The sequence below is a fragment of the Ochotona princeps genome, chromosome 1, assembly GCF_030435755.1.
Source record: "Ochotona princeps isolate mOchPri1 chromosome 1, mOchPri1.hap1, whole genome shotgun sequence".
Taxonomy (NCBI): domain Eukaryota; kingdom Metazoa; phylum Chordata; class Mammalia; order Lagomorpha; family Ochotonidae; genus Ochotona; species Ochotona princeps.
The window spans coordinates 12933363-12958376 of NC_080832.1; the positions used below are offsets into that span (position 1 = coordinate 12933363).

At 38.9% G+C, this 25014-nt stretch overlaps 1 protein-coding gene across 2 annotated transcripts in view; it reads left to right on the top strand.

Moving 5' to 3' along the window:
• The window catches only part of SYNE1 (spectrin repeat containing nuclear envelope protein 1), a 465933-nt gene that overhangs the window by 352598 nt on the left and 88321 nt on the right, over positions 1-25014 (top strand). For both annotated transcript variants that reach the window (XM_058663996.1, XM_058663829.1), the window contains 14 exons: positions 988-1107; positions 3528-3728; positions 5811-5984; positions 8833-8964; positions 9436-9632; positions 10287-10419; positions 10767-10949; positions 12292-12441; positions 12905-13081; positions 13512-13667; positions 19678-19833; positions 21340-21510; positions 23943-24076; positions 24448-24652. In XM_058663996.1, coding sequence (XP_058519979.1) covers positions 988-1107; positions 3528-3728; positions 5811-5984; positions 8833-8964; positions 9436-9632; positions 10287-10419; positions 10767-10949; positions 12292-12441; positions 12905-13081; positions 13512-13667; positions 19678-19833; positions 21340-21510; positions 23943-24076; positions 24448-24652 — 2289 coding nt within the window. The remainder of the gene's footprint in view (positions 1-987; positions 1108-3527; positions 3729-5810; positions 5985-8832; positions 8965-9435; positions 9633-10286; positions 10420-10766; positions 10950-12291; positions 12442-12904; positions 13082-13511; positions 13668-19677; positions 19834-21339; positions 21511-23942; positions 24077-24447; positions 24653-25014) is intronic.

The following is a 25014-nucleotide window of genomic DNA, read 5'->3' on the forward strand; positions in this document are numbered from 1 at the left end:
ACGCTCTGAGCTCTGAGTGGTTCAGGGCCTCTGCCAGAGAAGACTCCAGCTCCTTAGATCCCCCAAGCCCATGTTCCTGCATTCTTCTGAATCCCATTTCTAGAATTCTGTTGGGCTTTCTTCTTTTCTGTTCCCCTTGTTGTGGTAGATTTGTGGGGACAAAACATACCAAATACGAAAGTAAACAGAATATTTATTGTGCTTGTAATGGGGGCTCAGAAAAGAGAAATTGGACCCATGTGTTCCATCTGCCATCTGGCGTCCTTGGAGGGCAACTGAGGTTGTTACTCTTCCAAAAGTCTACTTCATCCGTCTTGACTGATCTGCAGTCTTTCCATCTCCAAACACCTCTGACCAGTGAGTTGCATCATCAGCTGTGGCTCCTAATTGTATTCAGCCTGCTTTCTTTTCCCTGTCACTTCCTAACCAGACTGGCAGCTTCTTGAAGTTCAAGACGAGGTCCTGATTTCTATAGACCTCACACACAGAAGACAAAGTTTCACAACAGTAACCACTTCAGTACTTGTTGATTGATTGGTTATTCACTTCATTGCCTGAGCAAGCATTCCTGAACTGTGTTATAATGTGTTTTCTTTGCTGAATCTCTTTTCACAGATACTCACAGCTGCATTTCAGGAAACTGCAACTTAATTCTTCTAAAAAGTTTCAGACACATACCAATTTCTAGCTATGATCTAAATCATGATGCAGTTTCAGGTTCCCTTATTTGTTTAAGGAAGCTATATTTTCCCAAACTCTCTGCCTTAAATTTCTTTTACCGCTTCTTCTTTTTCTGGAACTGTATCATGCCAAACGGCCATCTTCCATTTTCCACATGAAATATAGCCATCGTAGTTATAATCTGTCCTAGTGACTCCTTTTACTGTGTCACTCAGTGTGTATGTATGTATATGAAGGAGAAACAAATAGACATATTTTGTGTTGTGTTCATTGGAGTTACAATGAAATCTCACAAATCTTACATAGGCAATACAACAAGCAGAAGATGGATTAAAGGAATTGGATGCAGGAATCATTGAGTTAAAAAGACGTGGAGATAAGTTGCAGATTGAGCAGCCATCCATGCAAGACCTCTCCAAACTCCAGGTACAAGTTTCAGCCACCAGTCATCTACTTCCATGGTTTAACTTAACTTGAGTTGAAAAAAGTTTTTTTCTCTTTTTCATAGCTTTCTTTATATGCTTCATTTTGTTTTGGGCACTAACCTTGTTTTCAACTAACTCTGAAAGTTTTCTAAAACTTTTATCACAGTACAATATGATCAGCTGTATTCTAATGCTTCTAATGATCGTATTGTTTTACATGTACTAATTATTTACTTGTTTATTCTGATGCCTAGTCATTCTGGCGTACTTTAGTCAATATATATCATTTTTTTTTCTCCAGGAAATATAGCAACTATCACTCTTATCTGGGAAAATTTTTAAAAAGATATCTACTTTGAATTGTACTGTCTTTCCAAAAGCTGATAAAAAATTATTCAACATAATACTTTCAAAAAGGCATTTTTTAAGGTTTTCACAAGCTGTTGTTTATCTTTTGTGTATATTTTTATGAAACAGAGGCACTGTTTCAATTCTGTAATAACAACAATTAATTAGAAGGCAGTTGAAACATATCCTTGAGCATCCCTCAAGGAAAGGAAATAATATTCAAGGTTAGTTCGCTTTCTTAGCTTTGACGCGTAGTCAGGAATCCGATGGGGTGACAGGAAGGTAGAGATGGGAGACCACTGGAACTTAGCATCTGGAAGGCAGCATCATCATGGTAAGAATAAGTGATGTCCAGTTGTGTCCCATCAGACACACACACACACGCCTCATGTCATGACATTGTCGGCATGCGTCATTGCAGAACAGCTAGGCTTTAGGCATGTGATTCTGGGACAGTCTTGCAAGCTCTTTCTCTCAGACAAAATAACATAGATCTCATAAAAGATAGGAGATTTTCTTCATAACTGTCTCATTCCTTTATCTCATATTTCACAATATTGTAACCCCACAGTTCCTGCTGTCTGCAGTTCTGGATGCGCCTCAGCATCAGGTGTAAGAGTCCAACGTCAGAGCTATAAAGAGGCATTAAAGTTGAACCTTTCCAGATTGAACCATTTTGGCCAGCTTAACTTTCTTATGATGTATTAATTAAACCCACATGCTTCAAATAAAGTTTGCATTTGTATCATCATCTTTTAAAACATAATTCTGCTTTAAGCGATTATCTACTCCACCACATTTGGCAAAAAAAAAAAAGTTTCCTTTTTAAGACTTAAGTCTCTTTCCTCACATTGAACTCCTCTACTTTATGTCTCTATCTCTTTATTTGGACCATAGTTCAACATCTCATTATTATGTAGCAAGCAGAATGTTAGGTATAAAGTATTCGATTTCTTTTAAATTATGTAAATATTGAGACCATTGCAAAAATGAAAATTATACCTTCTGTGACATCTCCTTTAGTTGTGTGGACAATTTTTCAAAATTTTTTGCCCCAACTTTCACCACTATGAATTATTGACACTCCAAAAAATAGTGCCATCTTTAGGAAATATTTTTAAAAAGATTTATTTATTATTTGAAGGGCAGATTGGGAGAGGGGAGAAAAAGGGAGACAGAGAGAGAAATATCTCACATCTACTGGGTTGCTCTCGAAGTGGCCCTGACAGTCAGGAAAAGGCCTGGAAAAGCCAGTAGCCTGGAACTTCATCTGGGTTCCTGTGTGAGTGCCAAGGGCCCCAGAACTTGGGCCATCTTCTGCCGCTTTCCCAGGTGCATTATCAGTGTGGTGGATCAGAAGGGGAACAGCTGAAACTAAAACCACTGCTCATATTGAATGTTGGCATTGCAGGCAGTGGTCAAACCCACTGAACCACAATGCCAACTCCTAGGAAATACTTTTGCCTGTCTTTTGAAATATTAAAATATGAAGCTTATTTTATTGACACACTTTTATTTTTTGCATTTTTGAAAGTTTTATTTACAATTTTGCTTTTTAAACAATATAGACTTATGTTTTGATTTATGGCACAAAATCCAACTCTAACTTTCTCCAAGTGGTTTAGTTGTTTCCATTTTATTCATTGATTATCTAATCCTCTACCTCGTAACTCCATATCTATATTTTTAATACACAGTTCCCCTTTTTTTCAGTTCTCTGTTGTTCTTTATTATGAGTCAGTTGAATAGAAAATAAAATTGAGAGGAAGAAAGAGTAAATAAGAAAATTGAGCAAGGCACATAAGAAAGCTTAAAACATGACAATATCAAAACTTTCTAAAACCACAGTTGCATAAACCATATATTGAGGGCTTTGGGGCAGAAATCCAAAGCTTATCTTCTTTGAAAGATGTTTTCCAAATAAGGCTCATGAAAAAGGCAGGCAAGTGACCGACACGTGGAGAAGTCCTGTGAGCCACAGGCGTGACGCAACTCCTCGGGGGCCTGCAGGTGTTGGGTTTACAGGAGTGCTGCAGTGTGAATTGAAAGTGAGTCCTGTGTCTCTCTTCTTAGGACATGTATGACGAACTGGTTATGACCATTGGCTCCCGGCGGAGTGGCCTAAATCAAAATCTTGTATTCAAGAGTCAGTATGAGAGGGCCTGGCAGGATCTGGCTGACCTGCTTGAAACTGGACGAGAGAAGATGGCAGGGGACCAGAAAATCATGGTGTCTTCCAAAGAGGAAATCCAACAACTCCTTGACAAACACAAGGTACAAAATGAAAGGAGAAAGAAGTGTGTAACAGCATATGCCCAAATCACGATATATATATTTGCTCAGACCTTGTAGTTTATATCATTCGTGACTTCCTCCTCTGTATTTAAGTTTCTAAAACTGAGCAATACGTGTATGGTCCAACCCAATGATCTTTTTCTTCTTACTTTCTCATTATTATTAGACATGCTTCTCCCTTACATGAGCTATGATCAAGGGGAAACTCAAAGCTCTTACACGGAACCCTGCCTCCTACCCTGTGCCCCCTTGTCAGTGAATGAAAGGTGCTCTCATGCCTCAATTTTCTGGACCAAGAACTTCTAATTCTGCTCAGGGAATGCGGAGTCCCCATTCAGATTAGATATTGGGCTCATGTCTGTGAATGGTTTTTTGCTAGTTTATTTAATTTTTTTTAAGCTTGTCTGACCTTTAAGTACAAGCTCCTAGTGTTTTCCTGGGGACATCAGGTTGCTGTACAATGCAAAACGCACTGGGAAGGCCTGAGATGGTTGGATCTATGTGAGTTGTGGCCAAACTCAGAGAGGAAACTTGGATGCTACTCTTTTATACAGAAATGCCTGTTCCTGCTCGCTGTCTGTCTGTCTGTCTCTCACTCATACACGCACTCACATGTACAACACACATGCACATTCGCTAGCACTTGCATATTAACAAAGATTGTGAAAAGTTTGCCAATACAAAAAACCTAGCCTCCTACACTATAAGAGTTTCTTATAAGAAAGCAAAGAAGTTCCACTAGGAATTCAATGGTTTAGCACCGTCTACATTAGGAAACTCTCTAGTGGATAATCACCGTGAGTGTTGTGTGTGGAGGCGGGAGGTGAGAGAAAATTTTGCTTCTAGATATTTTTCTCCCACAGACTTTTGTCTAGAATTTATAATTTATTGAGTTTCTCATTAAGCTTTGAAAGCATCGCTTTTAAATTCATAGCTGTTTCTTCTCAAATATGGCCATAACCATAAAAGATCAGTTTGAGTTATCCCGGAGGGAACAGCAGGATCAATGAATATAAATAAAAGGGAAACAAAGCTCAGTCGAGGTACTCTGAAAGGAGTGGGTTGCTGTTGCTCAGAATGCCTCCTGTCCAGGAGAAGTGCCAAGTCTGTCGTCAGGGGAGACAGCCTTGTGAAAGGAATTTCAGGTTTCGTTGAAAGTTAAGCTAGAAGACCTCCAAGGTCATTGAAACTTCAAGATTCTGTGATGAGATGATCGCCAATTTAAAATAATGACTCTGAATTCTATTGACCTGTCCATTTCTTTGGAGAGAGCATTCTTCAGTATGTAGGTGGAACGGCACAGATCTAACCACTTAGTTCAAGTTCAAACCCCAGCGCTGCCAAAATTAGTTGTGTAGTTTTAGCAAACCACAGACATGTTGGTTTGAAGTTCTCATTGATCAAATAAGAAACAAAGCCACCTGTCTCAGAGTATGTAGAGTGGCTTCAAGGATGCCATGGTAATACATAGGTATAGTAGGGAAATTTTAAAAGGTACCAACCAACGTGTGTCAAGGAATACCTGGAAATAAACAGTAAGCATGGCAGACACTCTAATCAGTCAGAAAATAGAATTAAAGCCCAGACATGGAAGGAGACGCTCCCTAAATGTCAATTGGAATTATCTTGAAGAGTGTGAGCACAGACAAGATGGAGCAGTAGAAGCTAAGGCATTCAGATGGTGTGCATAGGAGGCCCGGGGATGAAGGAAGTGACAGACCATGTGAAAAATGGTAAAGGCAGGAGGGTACAGGGATAGGGTATTAAGAACACATGGGAGGGTTTTCAGTGGCAGCTCACAAATAGAGAGATTTCTTTAGGGCTCGCTGGTCCATTGCGCAGCGCCAGGTAGGTTCACATGAATGTGGAGACCAGGGAGTCTGATGAGAGCAGAGCCCATCTCAGCAGGTACCAGTGAGTGATTGAGCAGAGTGGAAGTGAACAGAGTGCAGTGGGAAAATATTGCTATGTGTATTGGATGTGACATATCATTTCTTGCACCTAAAACAGTTTTTAGATGTATGAATGAGTCACTGACCACTTTTACCTGAAAAATTGCAGGAATATTTTCAGGGTTTGGAATCTCACATGATCTTGACCGAAACACTCTTCAGAAAGATCATCAGCTTTGCGGTCCCAAAGGAAAAACAGTTGCACACGGACCTGATGGCCCAGGCGTCTGCTGTGTTGAAGCAGGCTCACAAGAAGGGTGTGGAGCTGGAGTACGTTCTAGAGGTGAGTCTGCATGTCGGAGCTTCCCTGCCGCAGCCTCCCCATGGCAGAGCAGACCTGTGTGGCACTCTGTGTTTGCTGTGCCTGGGAACTGGCCAAGCTCTCTGGGTCAAATTTGTGTTGCCCTATCATTGCATTCATGTTGTATTTTCTGTTTGTATTTGGCTATATGCTGCCCCATACCATAAGTCAACTGGGTGAAGCCTGACTTTAGTCTGTGCATGGAGATGTTTGGAACCTTCAGAGTGTTGGTTTAGTTTACAAGCCAAAAAGAAAATGTAGAGTATAGTTCAGTGTCTGTCCTGACTGCAGTGGCTCCTGTGATAATATCTTTCTCTGAAGTACAAGAGCCAAATGGCAGACATCTGGGCCTGAGGCTTTGTTCTGCAGATGCAGGACGTGAAAGATCCATTTGGCATGGGAACACTGGCTTGAAATCAGAACACATGGAGTCACATGGTCAAAGGTATTTGCAGTGATCACCTTGGTCACACCCTGAGTTTATTGTCTTCTTTGCCACAGAGTTAACAGTGAAATTCCATTCTCACATTCAGTTAGTTTCTGCTATTCACTCACTCATTGCAAATGAATCAAATGTGTGTTCATTTCACATTTATCAAACAGACACCAGTTTTTTTTTCCAGATATTGGTGACACAGGATGCATATTCTCTGGCCTTAGCAACTCATGGACTAGTGGGGCAACAGAGAGTAAAGAAATACAGCATGACAAGGCTTCCCTGAGAAGGGGATGGTGTTCTGTATGCCAGAAGACAGGGAAATAGTCTACAACCCAAGCTGCACCAGGTGGTACAAAGTTGAAACTATTTGAGCATTATCTAGGACTGTTTTCACAATACAGGGGCAGACGTTAAGTAGTAGAGCCAAAGCTGAAACTATTTGTGACTTAGACTATTGCGAGATAAGTTTGCAGGCCACTGCTCTAGAGTTGGACAGACTTGGAGCAGAGTTCAACTTTACCACAAATGTTTGGTCACATAGCTAGTGTTTAGAGGTGACTGACTGGTCCACCGCAGATCCCCGGGAACTGCAGTGCTAAAACACATCTTCCTGTTCTCGGGCCAGCTCCTTGACCTCACTTGCTCCTGCTTTCCCAGCCTCCCCTTTCCTGTGAAAGCTTTCAGGATTGTCTGTCCACTTCCTCTCTTCCTCAAGATTATATGAGGGGATTTCAAAAGCTTCATGAGAAATGGAATTACAGTTGTTTTGGAGGAAAGATTTTTAGAGTTTCTGAATGCATAGGTTCTGTGGTTTTTGAAAACTTCATATAAATGAATTTCATTTTTTTTGTTCCAAAATCAGTATCTTTTAGCTCAAGTATCTATGAACTTCTTTCAAGGTTTATTTTTTTTATTGGAAAGGCAAAGTTACCAAGAGAAAAGGAGAGTCGCAGAAAGATGTTTCTATCCACTGGTTCACTGCCCTGCAATGGCCAGAACTGGGCTGCTCCAAAGCCAGGAGCCAAGAGTTCCTTCAGGGCCCCCCCCCCATGTGGATACAGAGGCTCATGGACTTAGGCTAGCCTCTGCTTCCTTCCCAGACCATAAGTAGGAAGCTGGATAGGAAGTGGAGCAGCTGGGACTCGAGTCAGTCCCCAGCACCACAAGTATAGGCTTAACATGATACACCAACATTGTCAATGACTAGAGCAACTCTAGTTAATTCCAGTTAATTCCAGTTATAAAATTCTCTCATGTAATAGTGTTTGGAGAGAAATTTCTTTCTAATATTTGAAATCTTTGTGAGCATGGTTACTATTTGGCAATATATGTCAGGTTAGGCATTCCATATGAATGCACATGCCTAGGTATGTGTGTTATAATCCTCGGAGACACTTTGTCTTTTCTGAGGATGAGTCTGCAAGCAATATCTGCTCAAGTACATGGTGAATTGGCAGCAGAGTCCGTAATCACACTGGTCTGTCTGGTTTCATGGCCTCGGCTTTGGGTCTGTCAATGAGGCTTACTTGACAATTTGGGTGTAATAATTTCTCAGACCCATCAATTTTACTTTTATTTTTGGTTGTGCTATTATTTTTTTGTTTTGTATCTGCCTTCACTAGAATGTAAGCTTCATTAAATCAGGGTTTTTTCTTGCTTTGTTTGATCTGCAGGCCTCCAGCAGTGTCTGACCATAAGTAGTAAACATGTTGGAAACCAAGCACAGGTTTCCATACTATTCCTTTTTCGCATTCCAGCTACATAGTCAAATGAGCATACGCATATTGAAAAACTTCTGAATCTTTAAGTTATTTGAAAAACATGTTAACTTTCTACAAGTCCCCGCCCCCAGTTTTGTGTAATATAAAAACTGACTTATCTGTATTTAGGAGCAAGTGATATGGTATTTAACCCTTATGAAAATATCTATCCTATGTATTGACTTGGTAAAAAGTGTATTTAAAATTTTTATGTGCTAATGTAATGTTTCATTCACTTACTATAAGAAAAGCAGATAATCCCACTGGAATTCTTATTGTGATTAAAAAAAAAATGAAGCTGTACATACAAGTTGCCAGGTCTGTGGAACATTGTTTAGCATAGCCCTCATTAGGAAGAAGCCAGTGATTATGGTCTCCATTTTAATGTCTGGTAGATGAGAGTCAGAGAGATTAAATAACTTTCCAATGGTCACATAGCTCATCAGTTGCAGACACCAGTGCCCATTCGTGATGCTTTCAAGAGGTACCCGCTGATTCGTTTCTTCAGAGCTGTCTTTTGCTTCCTCAAACAAGTCCAACACAAACACCTCTGACTTGAAAGAGAACATACCAAGTGCATTCTTTTGCCTTCTTGGGGATTTTTAGCTCATAGACAATGTTGTGTTCCTAGACATGGTCGCATCTGGAGGCAGAACAGCAGACACTCAGTAAACAGCTGGAGGTGGTGGAGAGCAGCCTTCCGAGCGTAAGTCTGATGGAGGAGAGAGAGGACAGGCTCCGGGACCGGATCGTGCTCTACCAGGTCTGTGTTCAGGGACACCTTGGGGTAGCATGTTACTGTATTTCCATTGAAAATTTTCCTCTTGCTAGAAGAATTTAAACTTGTAGTCAAACGCGCTGTAAAGTGCTTTTAGTTTCCATTCAGGTTATTAATATTGTTGAAAGCTGATTTGTGTTATTAATAGAAAAATGAAAATCCATTTAAACAATGTTCTTGGTGAAAATTCAGGCTCTACTAAACATGGTCTGTGGTTTATACTGTTGTCCTACTATTCGTAACAGTTTTAAAAGCATCTAAAGTTACTACCAAAAAATGACAGTCCATAGCTAAATATGGATAAGCATAATATTTCTAAGAGTTTTTAATGTTACTTAGGTACAAAAAGTTTATGGTTAAACCATAGAGTAATGAACATTGTAAGCATCATGAAGAATATAATTCTTAAACAAAGTGCGCTACCAACTTATAACCAGATATCCTCAATTGTTTTAGCACTTAAAATCAAGCCTTAATGAATACCAGCCCAAATTATATCAAGTATTAGATGAGGGGAAACGACTTCTGATATCCATTAGCTGCTCTGATCTGGAAAGCCAGCTAAATCAACTCGGAGAGCGCTGGTTAAATAATACCAACAAGGTATCCAAGGAGCTTCACAGACTGGAAACCATACTGAAACACTGGACCAGGTAACATGTGATGACTGGTTTGCTCATTTTTATCTAAGATCTGCTGTACATTCATAATGCTAGTAGGGGTCAGGCTTGGAAAACATGAAGCCTCTAGAAGCTCATTGCAAGATATGGAAAAGATGTATTAGAAATTCACTAGTTATATCCTTGTCTAGTCATAAACCTATTAAATGAGTAGACACATGCATATAATGTACTTTGATTTTAGGCTGTCCTCCTCCATCACATGGTGACTATTGCTGGAATGGAAGTTGGAGGAAGGGAACCTTTAGAAGAAGACAAAGAAGAGGAATGGGAATTAGACAAGTTTGTTAGGGGACATTGGGAAGTATCCAAGGGTTACTTAGTATGTGATGAAATCCTTTTTGTAGATTAACTTCATTGAAAAGAACTTTTACTAATCATTATTTAGTATCTTCTAAGCAGCATTCATGTGAATGGGAGCAAAGATACCCTTTTGTCAGTTCAGAGATGGGAAAGCTGAAACCCAGGGGACTGCGTTGATAAAGGCATAGATGTTAGGAAAATGTTAGAATAGCAATCAAGTGTACTTCTTTTCTAAGTCTGCTATATCTAGTTGGAAAACAACATACTGTGGCCAAGAAAAAGGTCGAGATTATTTGTTTACCAAACTCGTTAATATGCTTGCAGTTATCAACGGGAATCTGCAGATCTGAGTCACTGGTTGCAGTTAGCAAGAGACAAGCTAGAGTTCTGGACTCAGCAGTCTGTAACTATCCCGCAGGAACTGGAGATGGTCCGTGATCATCTCAGTTCTTTCCTGGTAAGTGTAAGAATCTCAACCATTTGGTTCAGTCTCATTGTTTAAAGCATATGGATAAGGGCTGATTTATGCACAGTATGACGGAAATCAGCCATTAAAGTCTTAGTACGTTGTAAAGTAATGCTGACATCCAGGTTAAGGACATGTGCCCAATTATGCAAAATAATAAGGCTCAAGGACTCAACATTCTCTGCTTAATATAGTTTTCAAGTAGTCATTTCTCAGTTGACTTCTATTTGATGTTAAGACATGGTTCTTCTGTGTTTCTCTTGAGTGCCCAACACCAGTCCAGACACCGTTGTCTCTTTCACTGTTAAACCTAATGAAGGCTCTGCTGTTTCTCTTAGGAATTTTCTAAAGAAGTGGATGCTAAAGCCTCCCTGAAGTCTTCTGTGCTGAGCACTGGAAATCAACTACTTCGATTAAAGAAGGTGGACACAGCAGCACTGCGTTCTGAACTGTCTCACATTGACAGTCAGTGGACTGAGCTGTTGACAAATATCCCAGCTGTGCAAGAAAAGCTCCACCAGGTAGTAAAACAAGGATCGGCCTACTTTAGAGTCATTGATTTAAGCTATGTTAAATGGAGAACCACGTTAATCAGTTTTTGCTCACATATTTACATCAGCTTTGTCCCAGAGATAGTTTTTTTAACTTTCTTTCTTCTATTTCATTACCTATACAACATATGAACTATTTACAAAGCCCTGTTCAGATTATATGTCATCCAAAGGCTTCTTAAACATGTGTGTGTATTTGTGTTTGTGTGTGTGTGTTTAAAAGAGCGTGCGTGCGCACATGAGAGAGAATATTGAAGTCTAGCTGATATTTTTGAAACTTTGTCTTCCAATGGATGAAAATGTAAAAAAAAAAAGGACATGGGTCTTGATGATGGATAATACTATATGTAAAAGTTTTATCTCATGTGAAAGAGAGCAAATGGCATTAAATCATTGTAAGTTATTGTGCAATATAGACATCCTGAGTAGTGGGTCATTGCATGATTTCATCATTGTGTAAACAGCACCAAATGTATCTATACGAAAGAAGACGTTTGAGTCACTTGGTGGTATAAATGTGTGAAACCACCATCAGTCATGATGTAAAACATGTGAGTTCTACTTGTGTTCTGGAATATATACCAGTCACCTGAATTACTAGAACCTTCGATCTTTAGTTGATGCCCGGCTTGGAGTTACTGGGTGTGAGGACTGTGCATAGTTATTTCTCTGAATCAGCAGTGATATATTCTGCAAAGGCAGAAATAATTCGGTGTCTGTCTAAATATATTTCGGCACCATTAAGGAGGAATTTCATCTCATTATTTTCAATGATTGCTTTTACCCCTCCAAAGCATTTTAAGCATATGCACAAAAGAGTGCTATATCAAGATTCAAAATTCTAAGTATATTTTAAAGGCTTAGAAAATTGGCTATGCTCTTAGGAATAACTATTAGAGTGCCAAAAATGCTGGAAAATGATAGCTTACCCAATGTAGTATTTTTCCTTTTTCTTTCAACATTCTTGAGTCATAATAGAGAATTTTACAAGAAAATCATTAAAATACATCTGTGTAGTGTTTTGTAGTTTAAGTTTAAATTTTCTTAAGGCTCATAAAACAGACTGTAAAATAAAAATAATGTTTTCTTCTTGCTGGTGTTTTGATTAACTAATAAATGTTTATACAGTGTTTATAGTATTGGATATCAAGTGCTTGAGTTTTAATTTCAAGCTTCTAGTGGAGTTAAGATCTGAGCCTGCCATTAAGAAGTGCTATCACTGAGTCCCTTCACAGGAACTAATTTAGGATTTTGAAGTAACAGAAATCTGAATTCTAACACTTGTGGTGTGTTTTGCCTCTAACTTGGACAGCTGCAGATGGACAAGCTGCCATCCCGTCATGCCATCTCTGAGGTAATGAGTTGGATTTCTCTCATGGAAAATGTGATTCAAAAAGATGAAGAAGATATAAAAAACTGTATAGGTTACAAAGCAATTCATGAATATCTTCAGAAATACAAGGTAATTCCTTATATTTTCCCCTTTTTAGATTGCTTTATCTCAGTAGGACTCAGAAACTCAAATTAGGAAACCATAAATGGTGCCCACAAAGGCATTCTAAACCAAAACAAACAAACAAACAAACAAAAAAACCCAAAGCAATAGCCAAGGCATAGCCAAGTTCTGCAATGTTGGGGATCATTTTGAAAACATTATTTCTTTAAAAGAATGATAAAAATAAGTACTGTAATATAAATATTTTACAGTGGGGTTGTGTGCGTTGTCCAGTTCTACATCTTCTACATAGTATCTGCATGTCTTTATGTATCTCTATATGTTTGCATGAACATGAACAGACAACTGTGTAATGTGAAAGTGTGAAAACATTGGATTTGTGAGTGTCATTGATCGTAAGATTATTTAAGATTTTCCAACTCCTGGTAAAATAGCAAGACATTGACATGTACCTTCCTTGCTTTTTTAGGGCTTTAAGATCGACATTAACTGTAAGCAGTTGACAGTTGATTTTGTGAACCAGTCTGTGCTACAGATCAGCACTCAGGATGTGGAAAGCAAGCGGAGTGATAAAACTGATTTTGCAGAGCAACTGGGAGCAATGAATAAAAGTTGGCAAATATTGCAGGGTCTAGTAAGTGAGAAGGTAAGCCCAAGAGCTGCCGCTACCCCTGTCTATGCATACATGCCACCAGAAAGCGTATTCCACATTCTAAACTTATTTCCAGAGTAGTATTTCTATACTAGACACCAGCACTTCTCTGCTAATGCCATTGAAGATTGCGTTACTCTAAACTTTGCTTAGTCCCATTAATTTGCTTGGTCTTCTCTTCTTTATTTATGTAGGGATGTTTCCAATATAAATGATGCCTCTTAATTCCTTTACCTTTGTTTCCCATTAATATTTTCTTGTTTACCAGGGGTATGAATTAATTCACATTTTACCAAATTTTAAAAATGATGGATCCAACTTAAGTAATTCTTAGTTTGGAGAAACCAGTGGCTTGAATAATTAGCCTGCCCATGATTTGACTTTAATATTAAAATTGCAAATTTCATTTATTATTTTTGTTCAGATACAGCTGTTGGAAGGCTTATTGGAATCTTGGTCAGAATATGAGAATAATATACAATGTCTACAAACTTGGTTTGAAACCCAAGAAAAGAGGCTGAAAGAGCAGCATCAAGTTGGGGATCATGCTTCAGTACAGAACTCATTGAAGGACTGTCAGGTATTTTGTCCGGTGGTTATGTGCACCATTGTACAGTTTCACTAGTGTATTAACTGTATTTTTAGGCTCAAGGGTTGAGTTAGCTATTTGTAAGTAGTTGGGGTTGTTAGCAGATTTCTCTAATTTCATTAATTTATAGAATTTTCTAGCTAAGTTTATGTATTTTTTAAAAAATTGAAACTGAAAAATTTGACACTCTTAAGTGGAAAGACATGCTATGAATTCTATAATTATTAGCATTAATATAGTTATGAATATGTTAAGTATATTTGCCTGAATTCTCTGTTTATAGAAAGTTCACAACAAATCCCAGATGTATCACTGTATTTGTTCATATGGCAGTGCACAACTTAGAAAACATATTTTCTAAAACAATCATAGCATTATCATCACAAAATCTTTAACTATAATTCCATGACATTTTAAACTCAATATGTAATAACATTTTCTGTTTCTAAAATATATTTGCAATGAATTTTTAAATTATGAATGAGAACAGTTTCCACGTGCAACTTTTGCTTGTTGGAGTTCTTCAGGCTCTTTAATTTTTTTTGCAGTTATGTAACTTTTTGGTGATGCTGGACTGTCTCCATGTTTGGGACTTGCCTGTGCACCTCTGTTAGATGTGACTTAATTGCTTTTTTCTCCATGCTAAATTTCATGTACATGGAAGTAAGCACTTGAGGCCTAACTGAATTCCTCTCTACCTTCAAAAAAAAAAAAGTCATTGCTAGAGAGAGATTGAGACAGAGACTTGGAGATAGAGAGATCTTTTGTCTGCTGGTTCACTCCAAAAATACCATCCCTATCTGAAGCTATACTAGACTGAGGCTGAGTCAGAAACCCTATTCAGTTTTTTCTTCATAGCTAGCAGGAACTCATCTGTTGGAGCCATTGCTGCCGCCTCGTGGGTGCATTAGCAGGAAGATGGACTTAAAGCAGGGCCAGAACTCCGTAGCAGAGACCCTGATGTAGGTGTCACAAGTGACAGCTTATCTTGCTGCATGAGATTACCTACCACTTGGTCTTGGCAGGTGACAGCGTCCCCTCTGTTCTGTCACTTGGCTACACGCACAGAGCTTGCCTGTCTCCCCTTGTTAGCAGTGAGGATAGAGGATTCGGAGGGCACACTTGTAGTTCAAATGTTTCTCAGCGACTTAGGAACAAGTCATCACTATTCACGTATTCTTGATTATACAAAAGAAATGTAAACTATTATGGTTTATGTTGTAAAAGAGATTTCTTAGGCGAATTCACTGATTGCACTGTGTTAAAGACTGGTTATGCTGTTCTCTTGCTGTGTTTCTCAAAGAAGAGTTGAATGGTCAGATACACACTGATTGTGCAGACAATTCATTTCCCTGCATCCTATTTTTGAAAATCTAGACTGAAAGCAAACAAAGAAACAAACAAACCCATGGCTTAGGTCATGGTGTCCCTTCCAATCAACACTTTTACTGTCTGGGACACATATGAAGAGATCTGCTGTTGTGCCCTGTTTAAGCTTCTTGGCCTAGATATGGAAGAAGAGCCCCAAGCCACTGGAGTTGGGTTCCTTACCTAATTGAACACATTTAAAAAAAATATTTATCTATTTACTTGATTCATTCATTCATTCATTTATTCGTTCATCTATGCAGAATGATACCTGCATAGAGAGAGGTAGAGGCAAAATGGAAGATCAAATGAGAGAGTAAGATTTTTCCATCTACCTGTTTGGTTTTCAAATGCCTGCCACCTCCAGGGCTGAGGCTGGCTGAAGCCAAGAGCCAGGACCTCCCTCACTGGCTCCCTATGTAGCAGGGATTCAAGAACTTGAGTCATCTTCCACTGCTTTCCTAGGAACAATAGCCGTAACTTAGATTGGGTGTGGAGGAACTCCTGATTCAAACTGGTACTCACATATGGGGCACTGGTATCACAAGTGGCAGCTTTACTGGCTGTGTCACAACACCAATTCCTGAATGACAATTTTGAGATCACATAAAAATGATCGAGAAAAGCTCAACAGCAAGAATCTTGCGTTAGTAATAATTTGGGCGAATCACGCATCAGAAGATGATTGTGTAAAATATTGAAGGACAGACAGAAACATGCATCAGCTAGTCTCATTGTATTTCCAGTTTTCCAGGTACCAGTTGTATTTCCACTTCAGGAAATAAATTCTAGTGTCTACTCAATCAGAATTTCAAGATGATACATTTATGAATTAAATGCATACCTTTTGTTGAATTCTTCAGTTATTCTGTTGGGGCAGGTGTCTATGGGTTGAGTCACTTATGTTGCATAAGAGAATACTAGGTTTTGATTCTCATCTTCAAATTCTAACTACAGCTCCCTAGTGTTGCAGACTCTCAGACACAGTAGATACCTGGGGCTCTGATGCCACATGGGAGGTCTACATTTAGCTCTCCAGTTCCCTGCTTTGGCTTGGATCAATCTCACGGATCCTGGTATTTCTGTAGTGCCCAGTAGATAGATGCATTTCTTCTCCCCTTTCAAATAAATACATGACTAAAATTATTTTTTAAATATTTACTTTATCAAAAAGTTAGATTTACAGTGAGAAAGAGAAGTAGAAAGATCTTCCATCCACTGGTTCACTCTCCAAATGACTGCAATAGCTGGAGTTGAGCCGATCCTTAGACAGGTGCTTTTTCCAGGTCTCCCATAAGAATGCAGAGTCCCAAGGCTTTGGGCTATCCTCTGCTGCTTTCCCAGGACGTAGGAAGGGAACTGGTTGGGATGTGGCACAGCTGGGACAGGAGTCGGTATCCATATGAGATGTCTATGCATGAAATGTGAAGGGTTAGCCAGTTCAGCCATTGTGCTGGCCCCTTACATGGTTTTAAAACACATTTATGCTCATGTTTAGATATACTCAGAAGGGTTTACCATTAGCTAGGTTAAACTCCCTTCTTCTGTTGCTGTCATGAACTTCAGCTCTGGATGATTGAAATACCCTACCAATTTTACTTCCCCCCTCTTTTTTTCAAGTCCTCCAGTTTGTTCATTTCTTGATAGTTTTTTTCTTATTCTCAAAGCACTTTTTTTTCTGTCGTATTCCATTTTCTGTCTGTCTGGGTGTCTTTAACAGAGAAACATTGCCATCTACAAAACAGCAGAAGTTTGCCCAAGTTTTACAACTTTCAGGATCTGCATTTCAGCCTCTCGGAAGGTCAGGTCAGACAACGTCAGGAGGGAAAACCTAGACTACGGTTTAGAGGATTCCACACCAATGCCAGTTGTGACTTCAAGTGAGACGTCATTTCTGTGAAACAGAAAGCATAATGAAAGTAGCCCACGCAGTTATTTGAGGACATAATATCACATAAATCACAATGGCCTAACTGGCATGTTCTGTTTGGCAGTAGCACAAGCCTTGATAAAATTTATTGTCATTTTTGAGAAATTGTTCCTTTGGACCAAAGTGTGAAATTCAAGCCAGCATGCTTAAATCAGTGACTGGATTCAAGCTCCATTTTGTTTTTAAAACCCTTGAATATTTTTCCAGTCTTTTAGAAGTGATTTATTGAATTAAGCCAACATAAAAACTGATATTTATGAGTTAACCCAAGTTAAAAAAAAGACTCATTGTAACAAAACTGTTAGATTTGACCTTTCATTGATCAGGAACAGAACATCTTTTAAGCATTGTCAGAAAGAGAAAAGAAATCTCTATGTTGTGTAAAATAGAGATGTCAGTGCTGTTTCATTCCAGGACTTGGCTCTTGTTCCAAGTATATATATGGGTATTCTCTTTTACACATGTTTACAAACAATAGATGATGTGTTCTCTTTTGCTTGTATGAACACAGAGGAATAGAATTAATTTCTAGGGGCTGAATTTTAGAATCCTAGAACACATTTCAGAAGATTTAACCTGCTGGTTGATCAGTGTTGTCTGCAAAAGGGACTTGTGTACATGTTTGACAGTGTAGGAATTTGTTTCTTCCTAATATAATCACCACAACATCCTTGCTTCTGGCAAGGGTTTCAAACTTATTGAAAATTGCAAATATTAACAAAATAATGTGCTTATTATGCTAGGATTATAATATATAATTATTCTCTATGGCAATGGATAGAAAGATCATTAAGTAGTGAAATTAACTGAATTTTCGATACTATTTAAATAATCCCTTTAAGGGCTTATTTCCCCAGTAATCACTATCTTTACTTTGTGGTAATGACCAAACCTATCAAAATATTAATAGTTTTAATATAGAAGTAACAAATTTATGAAATAAAATGACCTTGACACAACCAAATTCTTGAATTTCCAATTCATATACCAAGGCAAAAATAGCTTCATGATAATTCAGCAGAGAAAAATACATACATCTGAACTGATGGCTAGCAAATTATCACATGACTAACCATAATAATGTCTGACATAGTTCACATATATTTGTCTCTGTTGTAAGGAAAAAGTTATTATCCCTGTTGTCGAATTGCGGTTGAAAAAGATTAAAAGGTCGAACCTCACACAAATAAAAATATGGGGTCAAAATGATAAGAAGCATGAATTTTGAGTTAGTATACAAGGCCCTGGGCTCCTCATTAACATTTTATCTACAATATTATTTAGTCCCATTTTTTTTTTATCTACAAGAGACCCTCACAGGGGTCAAAATCTTTCTACAAAGCTGAAACACTATCTAGACTTAGAAAATATATTGGAATTTTTCCCTTTCTAGCCTCCAGGGCCTATAAATCTATTTTTCATTTCAGAGGTATACTTCTGAATATGGGAATGTATCCATGCCTCAATAGTTAGCTCATACCCCACTAAGATGTGATTTATAATCCTTCTAGAGTTTGCTATTCAACTGAGTCACCTCCATTGTTGGGCTGGGAGTCAGTGGTTTAATGGCTTGTATTCTAATCCTCCCAAGAGCTTTCCCTTGTCTGATAATTTGATGTCCCATTTGTTTATCTGCAAAATGTTGATAACTACCTCAGGTTGCTTCACTGAACACATTTTTAAGGACCATTAAAATACATTAGAATTATTACATGTGTCTTTCTGTGAGCTGCAGATTTCTTCCTCCTGGGATTGTTTAAAAGATTCATCATTACTATTTTTTTTTTAATTTGAAAGGGAGATTTATAGAGAGAAAAAGAAAGGCCTCCCAACCACTGGTTCACTCCCCAAACAGCCGCAGCAGCCAGAGAAGAACTGATCCAAGGCCAGGAGCTTTTGCACATGAGTGCAGGGTCCAAAGGACTTGGGCCATCTTCTACTGCTTTCTCATGCCATAAGCAGAGAGCAGGATTAGAAATGGAGCAACCAGGACATGAACTGTGCCCATATGGGATACCAAGTGGCTTGCAGGTGGAGGCTTAGCATGTTGAGCCACTGTGACATTTTCTCTCCTTTCATTTTACTTCCTTAAGCATTTCATATGGATAGTCATTTTTACACATCACACAGAAAATGAAGATTTGATTTATGAAAAAAGCCTAAAACCTTTTAGAATCATGTAGAACCAGAGCATTTTAGAAACAGAAAACACTACATACCCTCCTATTCAGTGTTCTCATTTCCTGTCTGAGAAAAACCTGAGACCCCATGGAAATTTCTATTTCCCAAAAGGACACAGATTTAGATTATTGAATTTCAGATACTGAACCCTCAAATACCGCTGTGTCACGGTCTTCCTGTGGGTTGGACTGTGTATTTTAATAGTGAACATGTGTCAAATGTAAAAATAGAAGTTAAATTACAGGTTCCTATGTGTGCTTTTTCCATCATGTCTTTTGAAAAGCTTATATAGTACTGTTTTGTACAAAATCAAATTTACTTTTGTTGAGATATGCTAATTCCCCAATGAACAATAGGACTTATTTATTTTAGCCTTTCAATGTAGAAAGAAGTATTGCTATGGGGAATTATAATCTTTTTAGATTAATGCATAATTTGTAAGGTGGGAACTATAATCGTTCAATCTGAATTCCATTAAAGATCAATATAAAGTGACAGGTTTTTTTTTTTTTAATCTTTCAGGATCTGGAAGATTTGATTAAAGCAAAAGAAAAGGAAGTAGAGAAAATCCAGCAGAGTGGACTTGCTTTGATTGAGAACAAGGAAAAGGAAGCGTCCAGCACAGTTGTGCGCACACTGCAGGAACTCAAGCAGACCTGGGCCAATTTAGACCACATGGTAATGCTGACCTGTCTCTAACACCCTTTACCTGTGCTTGCACACATTCTGGGTTTGCATTTCTCCAAAGTGAATATTTATCAACTCTATACCTAACCCCTTTGTACGAAGAGTCAACTTCATTTATGCCATTGTTAATAAAAAGTAATACAACTTGCGATGTTTCCTATAATATCCATTATTATAAGCATTACTCTTAGTAATTCTGTTCAGTCCTACTGCCTTGGATCCTTGCAAGGCACAGGTAGTTCCCCAGTGTCTGTCCACACCTTTCATCCTTCTCCCTAACTCTGCATTCCCTTTGGGCCGACCTCTCCCCTGGCATAGTCCATAGACATCTCGCACCCCATGCCAGCTGTACTTCCAGAATAGGTTGACACCTCTTTGCAGCCCTGTTGCTAACAGCTGTGTCTAAGTCTGTATATCTGTGCTCATTGTTTCCGGGACTCCCAGAGAGTCTGGCCAGAAGGGGAGGACTAAAATGGAGGACAGAGCATCCCAAGCTCCTGCTCACACTTTCTTGTTCGGAAGGAGGCCAAAGCCTGCTGGTCCTCTGGTGTCCCCTCTCTGGGTCCTGTTCTGTGGCTGTAAGCAGGTAGCTGTGGCTGTGGCCACGCTGGTCTCCCTGTGTTTGAACGCAGCAGGTGTGTGTGTTCCATCTCTCTGGATCACCCTCTCCCAGTTACCCGCAGAGCCCCTTCCTCTCCCCAAGTCTCATTCATCTCAGGATGGGCTTTCAGACTCCCTTTTTAAAAAACTGTTAGTCTTCTCTAATTTCTTTGTCTGTTTTGCAGCTTTCTGTATCTTTAGGCATCATCCCACAAATGAGAAAACATTGCTTTTCTCTTTGACTCAATAGATAGTTTACAGGTTTCTTTTGCTCCGAGAAGAACCGCCCTCCTCCCCCCCCCCAAAAAAAAAAGGAAATGAAAATTAATGACATGATCCCTTTCCCACATTCTGGGCAAACTGGCTCAGTAGACAATCAGCAGTCATATCCAAAATGTCCAAAATAGATTTCTTTCTATGTGGTATACACAAAATTCAGAGCTTTTCTGATGCACATTAAGATGAAAACTATCTGGGCTTAAACTCACATCTCTCAGATTTCAGCTGTGCTCTTGAGTCTTATCCATACTTCTTAAAATGGGGGTAATGAATATGCCTAACACATACAGTTATTAATGACAAGGAAGTGAGGTACCAAAACATCTATTTTATGTATTTCTCAAAGCTGTTGTAGTCAAAGCAATCACCTTCAAATGTACACACTTGCCGGTCACGATTTTATTACATTTCCATTTAGATGGAGTGTCTGCTGGTGTTAAAGGCATACATTTCTGAGCTGCTTGCTAATAGCTCTCAAATTATTTTTTTTCTTTTATTGTCTTTGCCATAAGCCCTATTGAATTTCTTAACTGCTCGTGTGTCTTTCTACCAATTGAAAATGTATTCAACCGTCTTAAATTTTCTGTAATGCCTAGACATGTTTATCTTTTTTGAAAGGTTGGGCAGTTAAAGATACTATTGAAGTCAGTGCTTGACCAGTGGGACCATCACAAAAAGGCCTTTGAAGAGATGAACAGTTACCTCATGGAGGCCAGATATTCTCTGTCCCGATTTCGCCTGCTGACTGGATCCTTGGAAGCCGTGCAGGTTCAGGTGGACAATCTCCAGGTAAGGAATGAATTTAACACTCCCTTGCGGTCATTTTCATTTGGGAAGAGTGGAAAGTTAGCAGCTGGGAGCATCTTACTGGAATTTGTACCTTACATTGCTTATATTTATTGCTTTGCAAATCTTTTTAATGTATTATTATTATTGTTATTATTACTATTTTATGTTATAGTTCCATAGGCCCTAGGATTTCCCTTATCCACTCCTGAAGGTTTGTAAATCTTAAAACTAATTTTATCTGCTTCATTGCTCTTTAAATTTTCCCATGTGTACCAAAATCCAGTTTAGCCTGAAAATATGAAGCTGATGTTTTTGTGTTATAAAAACCCACACAGGTGTATTTTATACCTAAAATAATCTCCTTGATCCATTGTCACTGCCTTTTGTGTCTTCCTTTTCTGTTTTTTTGTTTTTCTTGCATCTCCACACATCCTGGGGGATTTTGAGGGCCACAAAGAGAAAAATAATAGAAGTGGTACATGCTGAGGCCCCTGAGTCATTTCCTTTTCATTTTATCCAGTGTCACTAGCCTATCTGATGTATCGACACCATCAGTGTTGACAAGTAATTTCTGGCTTGTGTTTCCATGTGTGTATTCTCATTGTGCCTTTCTAGAATGAAAGCCATGGTGGTTTTATTGTTGTCCTCTCCTCCATGTCAGGTTACTGCCCTCCAGTCGGCTGCAGCCCTCACTCTCTACACCCCTCGTCCTAGGTCATGCTTACCTGTTGCTGCTGTTTCTCCTTGGCTTCACAATGCAAACTTTGGGATGCAGGAGTAGGCTGCTGAGGACTGGGATGCCAGTGGAGCCCAGCATGTGCTCTTGTTAGATCTAGCCCACCTCCTGGCTTGGCAATCCTAAGAGATATGTGGCTGACCTTGTTAGTCAACTTTCTTAGGAGGTCCACTTTTTCTCGCTAAGGCAGGAGGGGAGAGGAATTGACTGTGTACACATGATTTGTTTAATGCTGAAAGAGGTGGTTAGATACCAATGATTATTACAACTTATTTTGAGAATGTATAGGATAACTTTGAGAAAGTGAAACATATTTTTGAAAATGTAACATTCTGTGGTTTTATTACCTGTAAATGCTGTCTTAAGAGAACAATTTTAAGGGTCTTGCACTGTTTGGAGTTGAGAATAATCAGTTATGGGTATGAAATAACACTAGCTTGTTGTACCCTGTATCATCTGTGGGGATTTATCACAGAAATATTTCTAAAATAACATCTTTCTTTTAGTTCTCGAAACCTCTCCATCCCTCGAAAGAAAACTCCAAGTCAGTCCAATAAAATTCTTTACTGAAAGCAGTTTTGAAATAGATAATTCATTATTAATCATTGTGGTAACAATCCTGTGTACCAGGTCCACAAAGCTTACTCTTGCTATCTCCTTTAGACTATATACACTCAAACCTACATGTTCCCTTCCCTTGTACTTTTCACTTTTATAGTTCGGCATTTTGGAAAAACAAATGATAATCATGTGAAGTGATGTTATCTTGATTTAATAATCTCAAATATAGACATAAAGATATATTTTGTTCTGTAATTTTTCAAAAACATGTATGTGTCTATTTGCAAGGCAAAGTTAGAGATGGAGAGAAAGACAGAGGTGCGGGGAGTAGGGAGGGAAAGAAGGGGAGAAAGAGAGAGAGATAGAAAAAGTCTTTCGTCTAGTGGATTACTCCCTCATGACCACAATAGCCAGGGCTGGGCAGACGAACGTCAAGAGCCAGGAGTTTCACCTGGGTCTCCCACATGAGTGCAGGGCTCAGGGACTTGAGCGCTTTTCCATAGCTCTCCCAGGTGCATTATCAGGGAGCTAGTTTGGAAGTAGTGATACTGCAACACAAACCTGCATCCGCTTGGGATGCTGGTGTCACAGGTGATGGCTTAATCTGCCCGTTACAACACAACAGCAGCCCCATGTGTCCTATGATTATATACAGTAATTTCTCAGTTCAAAATTGAAAATTTCAAAGCCAACAGATTCTCAGGAAGAAAACCTAGAGACAGAACCTATAGATGATAAAAGTTATGAGTTCTTAGACTCTTACCAGTTTGTAGTGGAACCATTCTAGGTTTGTTAAAAGCAATAACCCAGAGACCTGGGGTTTGGGTTTGTCCTGCATGGAGGAGAACGGTGTCAGATAGAACATTGGGCACTAGCTAAACTCTTTATAAGATGAAGGAGAGGGTGCTCTATGTGATGTTTTCCAGCACAATCCCAGACGCTGTTATAGAAGGTTCGATGACTCCGAATTCTTGTCACAGCTGTAAGAACAAAATCAGAAGGGAAGCAATGATCTAAGGGAAGTTTGTAAATCAATAGGACTGAGTTGTACATGCACATACGCCTAGAAATCCTTCATCTTGCTCTTGTAATTTAAATCATATCATGTCACCTGTGGGACTTTCTCTTTGAACAGAGTCTCCATGATGATTTGGAAAAGCAAGAAATGAGCTTACAGGAATTTGGTTCTGTCACCAATCAACTATTAAAAGAGTGCCACCCACCTGTAACAGAAACTCTCACTAACACACTAAAAGAAGTCAATATGAGGTATGACATACACAAACTCTGTGCATTATTCATATCCCAATTTGACTATAAATGATATTGTTGTTAAAAGTTTATGTATACAGTAGGGCTGTATAGAGTACCTCCTGTGAATATTTTAATTTTCACAAAATGGATTTAATGATATCGTGAACACATTTAGAAATAATTAGAACTGCTATTTATCCAAAGATCTCCATTATGCACCTTTGAAATATGAGTGTGAAATGTTACTGTCTCTGTTAAATTGGGATTAAATCATGCCTGTATCATTTTCATATTTGTATGAAGCAGCCCCATGCAAAATAAAGTAGTAAATAACAGCATTGATGAGAGGTCATAATCTGCCCCTGAGTGCTTGCTATTATTTCCAGATGGAATAACTTGCTGGAAGAGATATCTGAACAGCTGCACTCCAGCAAGGCTCTGCTGCAGCTCTGGCAGAGGTACAAGGACTATTCCAAACAGTGCGCCTCTACTGTCCAACAGCAGGAAGAGCGAACCAATGAGCTGCTGAAGACCGCTGCTGACAAAGACATTGCGGACGATGAAGCTGCGGCATGGATTCAAGACTGCAACGTATGTTCAGCACCACTGGTGCTTCTCCAGAATTGCCGAGCCTCCCCGGGGTTAGCAGGGCTAGTGTGAATGGGTGTGACTTTGTGGCATGTCTCAATGAGTGAATCGTCTTATATGTCTAAGAGCCTGCTGGATTTTCAGCTCACCATTACACATGCATCAGATTTGTATGGGGTCCCTCCCATCGTTTCATTTCAAATGATGAATTATCCCATTTTCCAAAAAGACTATAATCCATATTAAAGGTTAGGCTGCTTATTTTTACTGAGATAGCCAAGGTGAGAAATGACCATCTGGGGAATGATGTTCCGTCTTTAAAGCACTAACATTAGAGATATTATTAGATAGGTTTGTTATCTGCT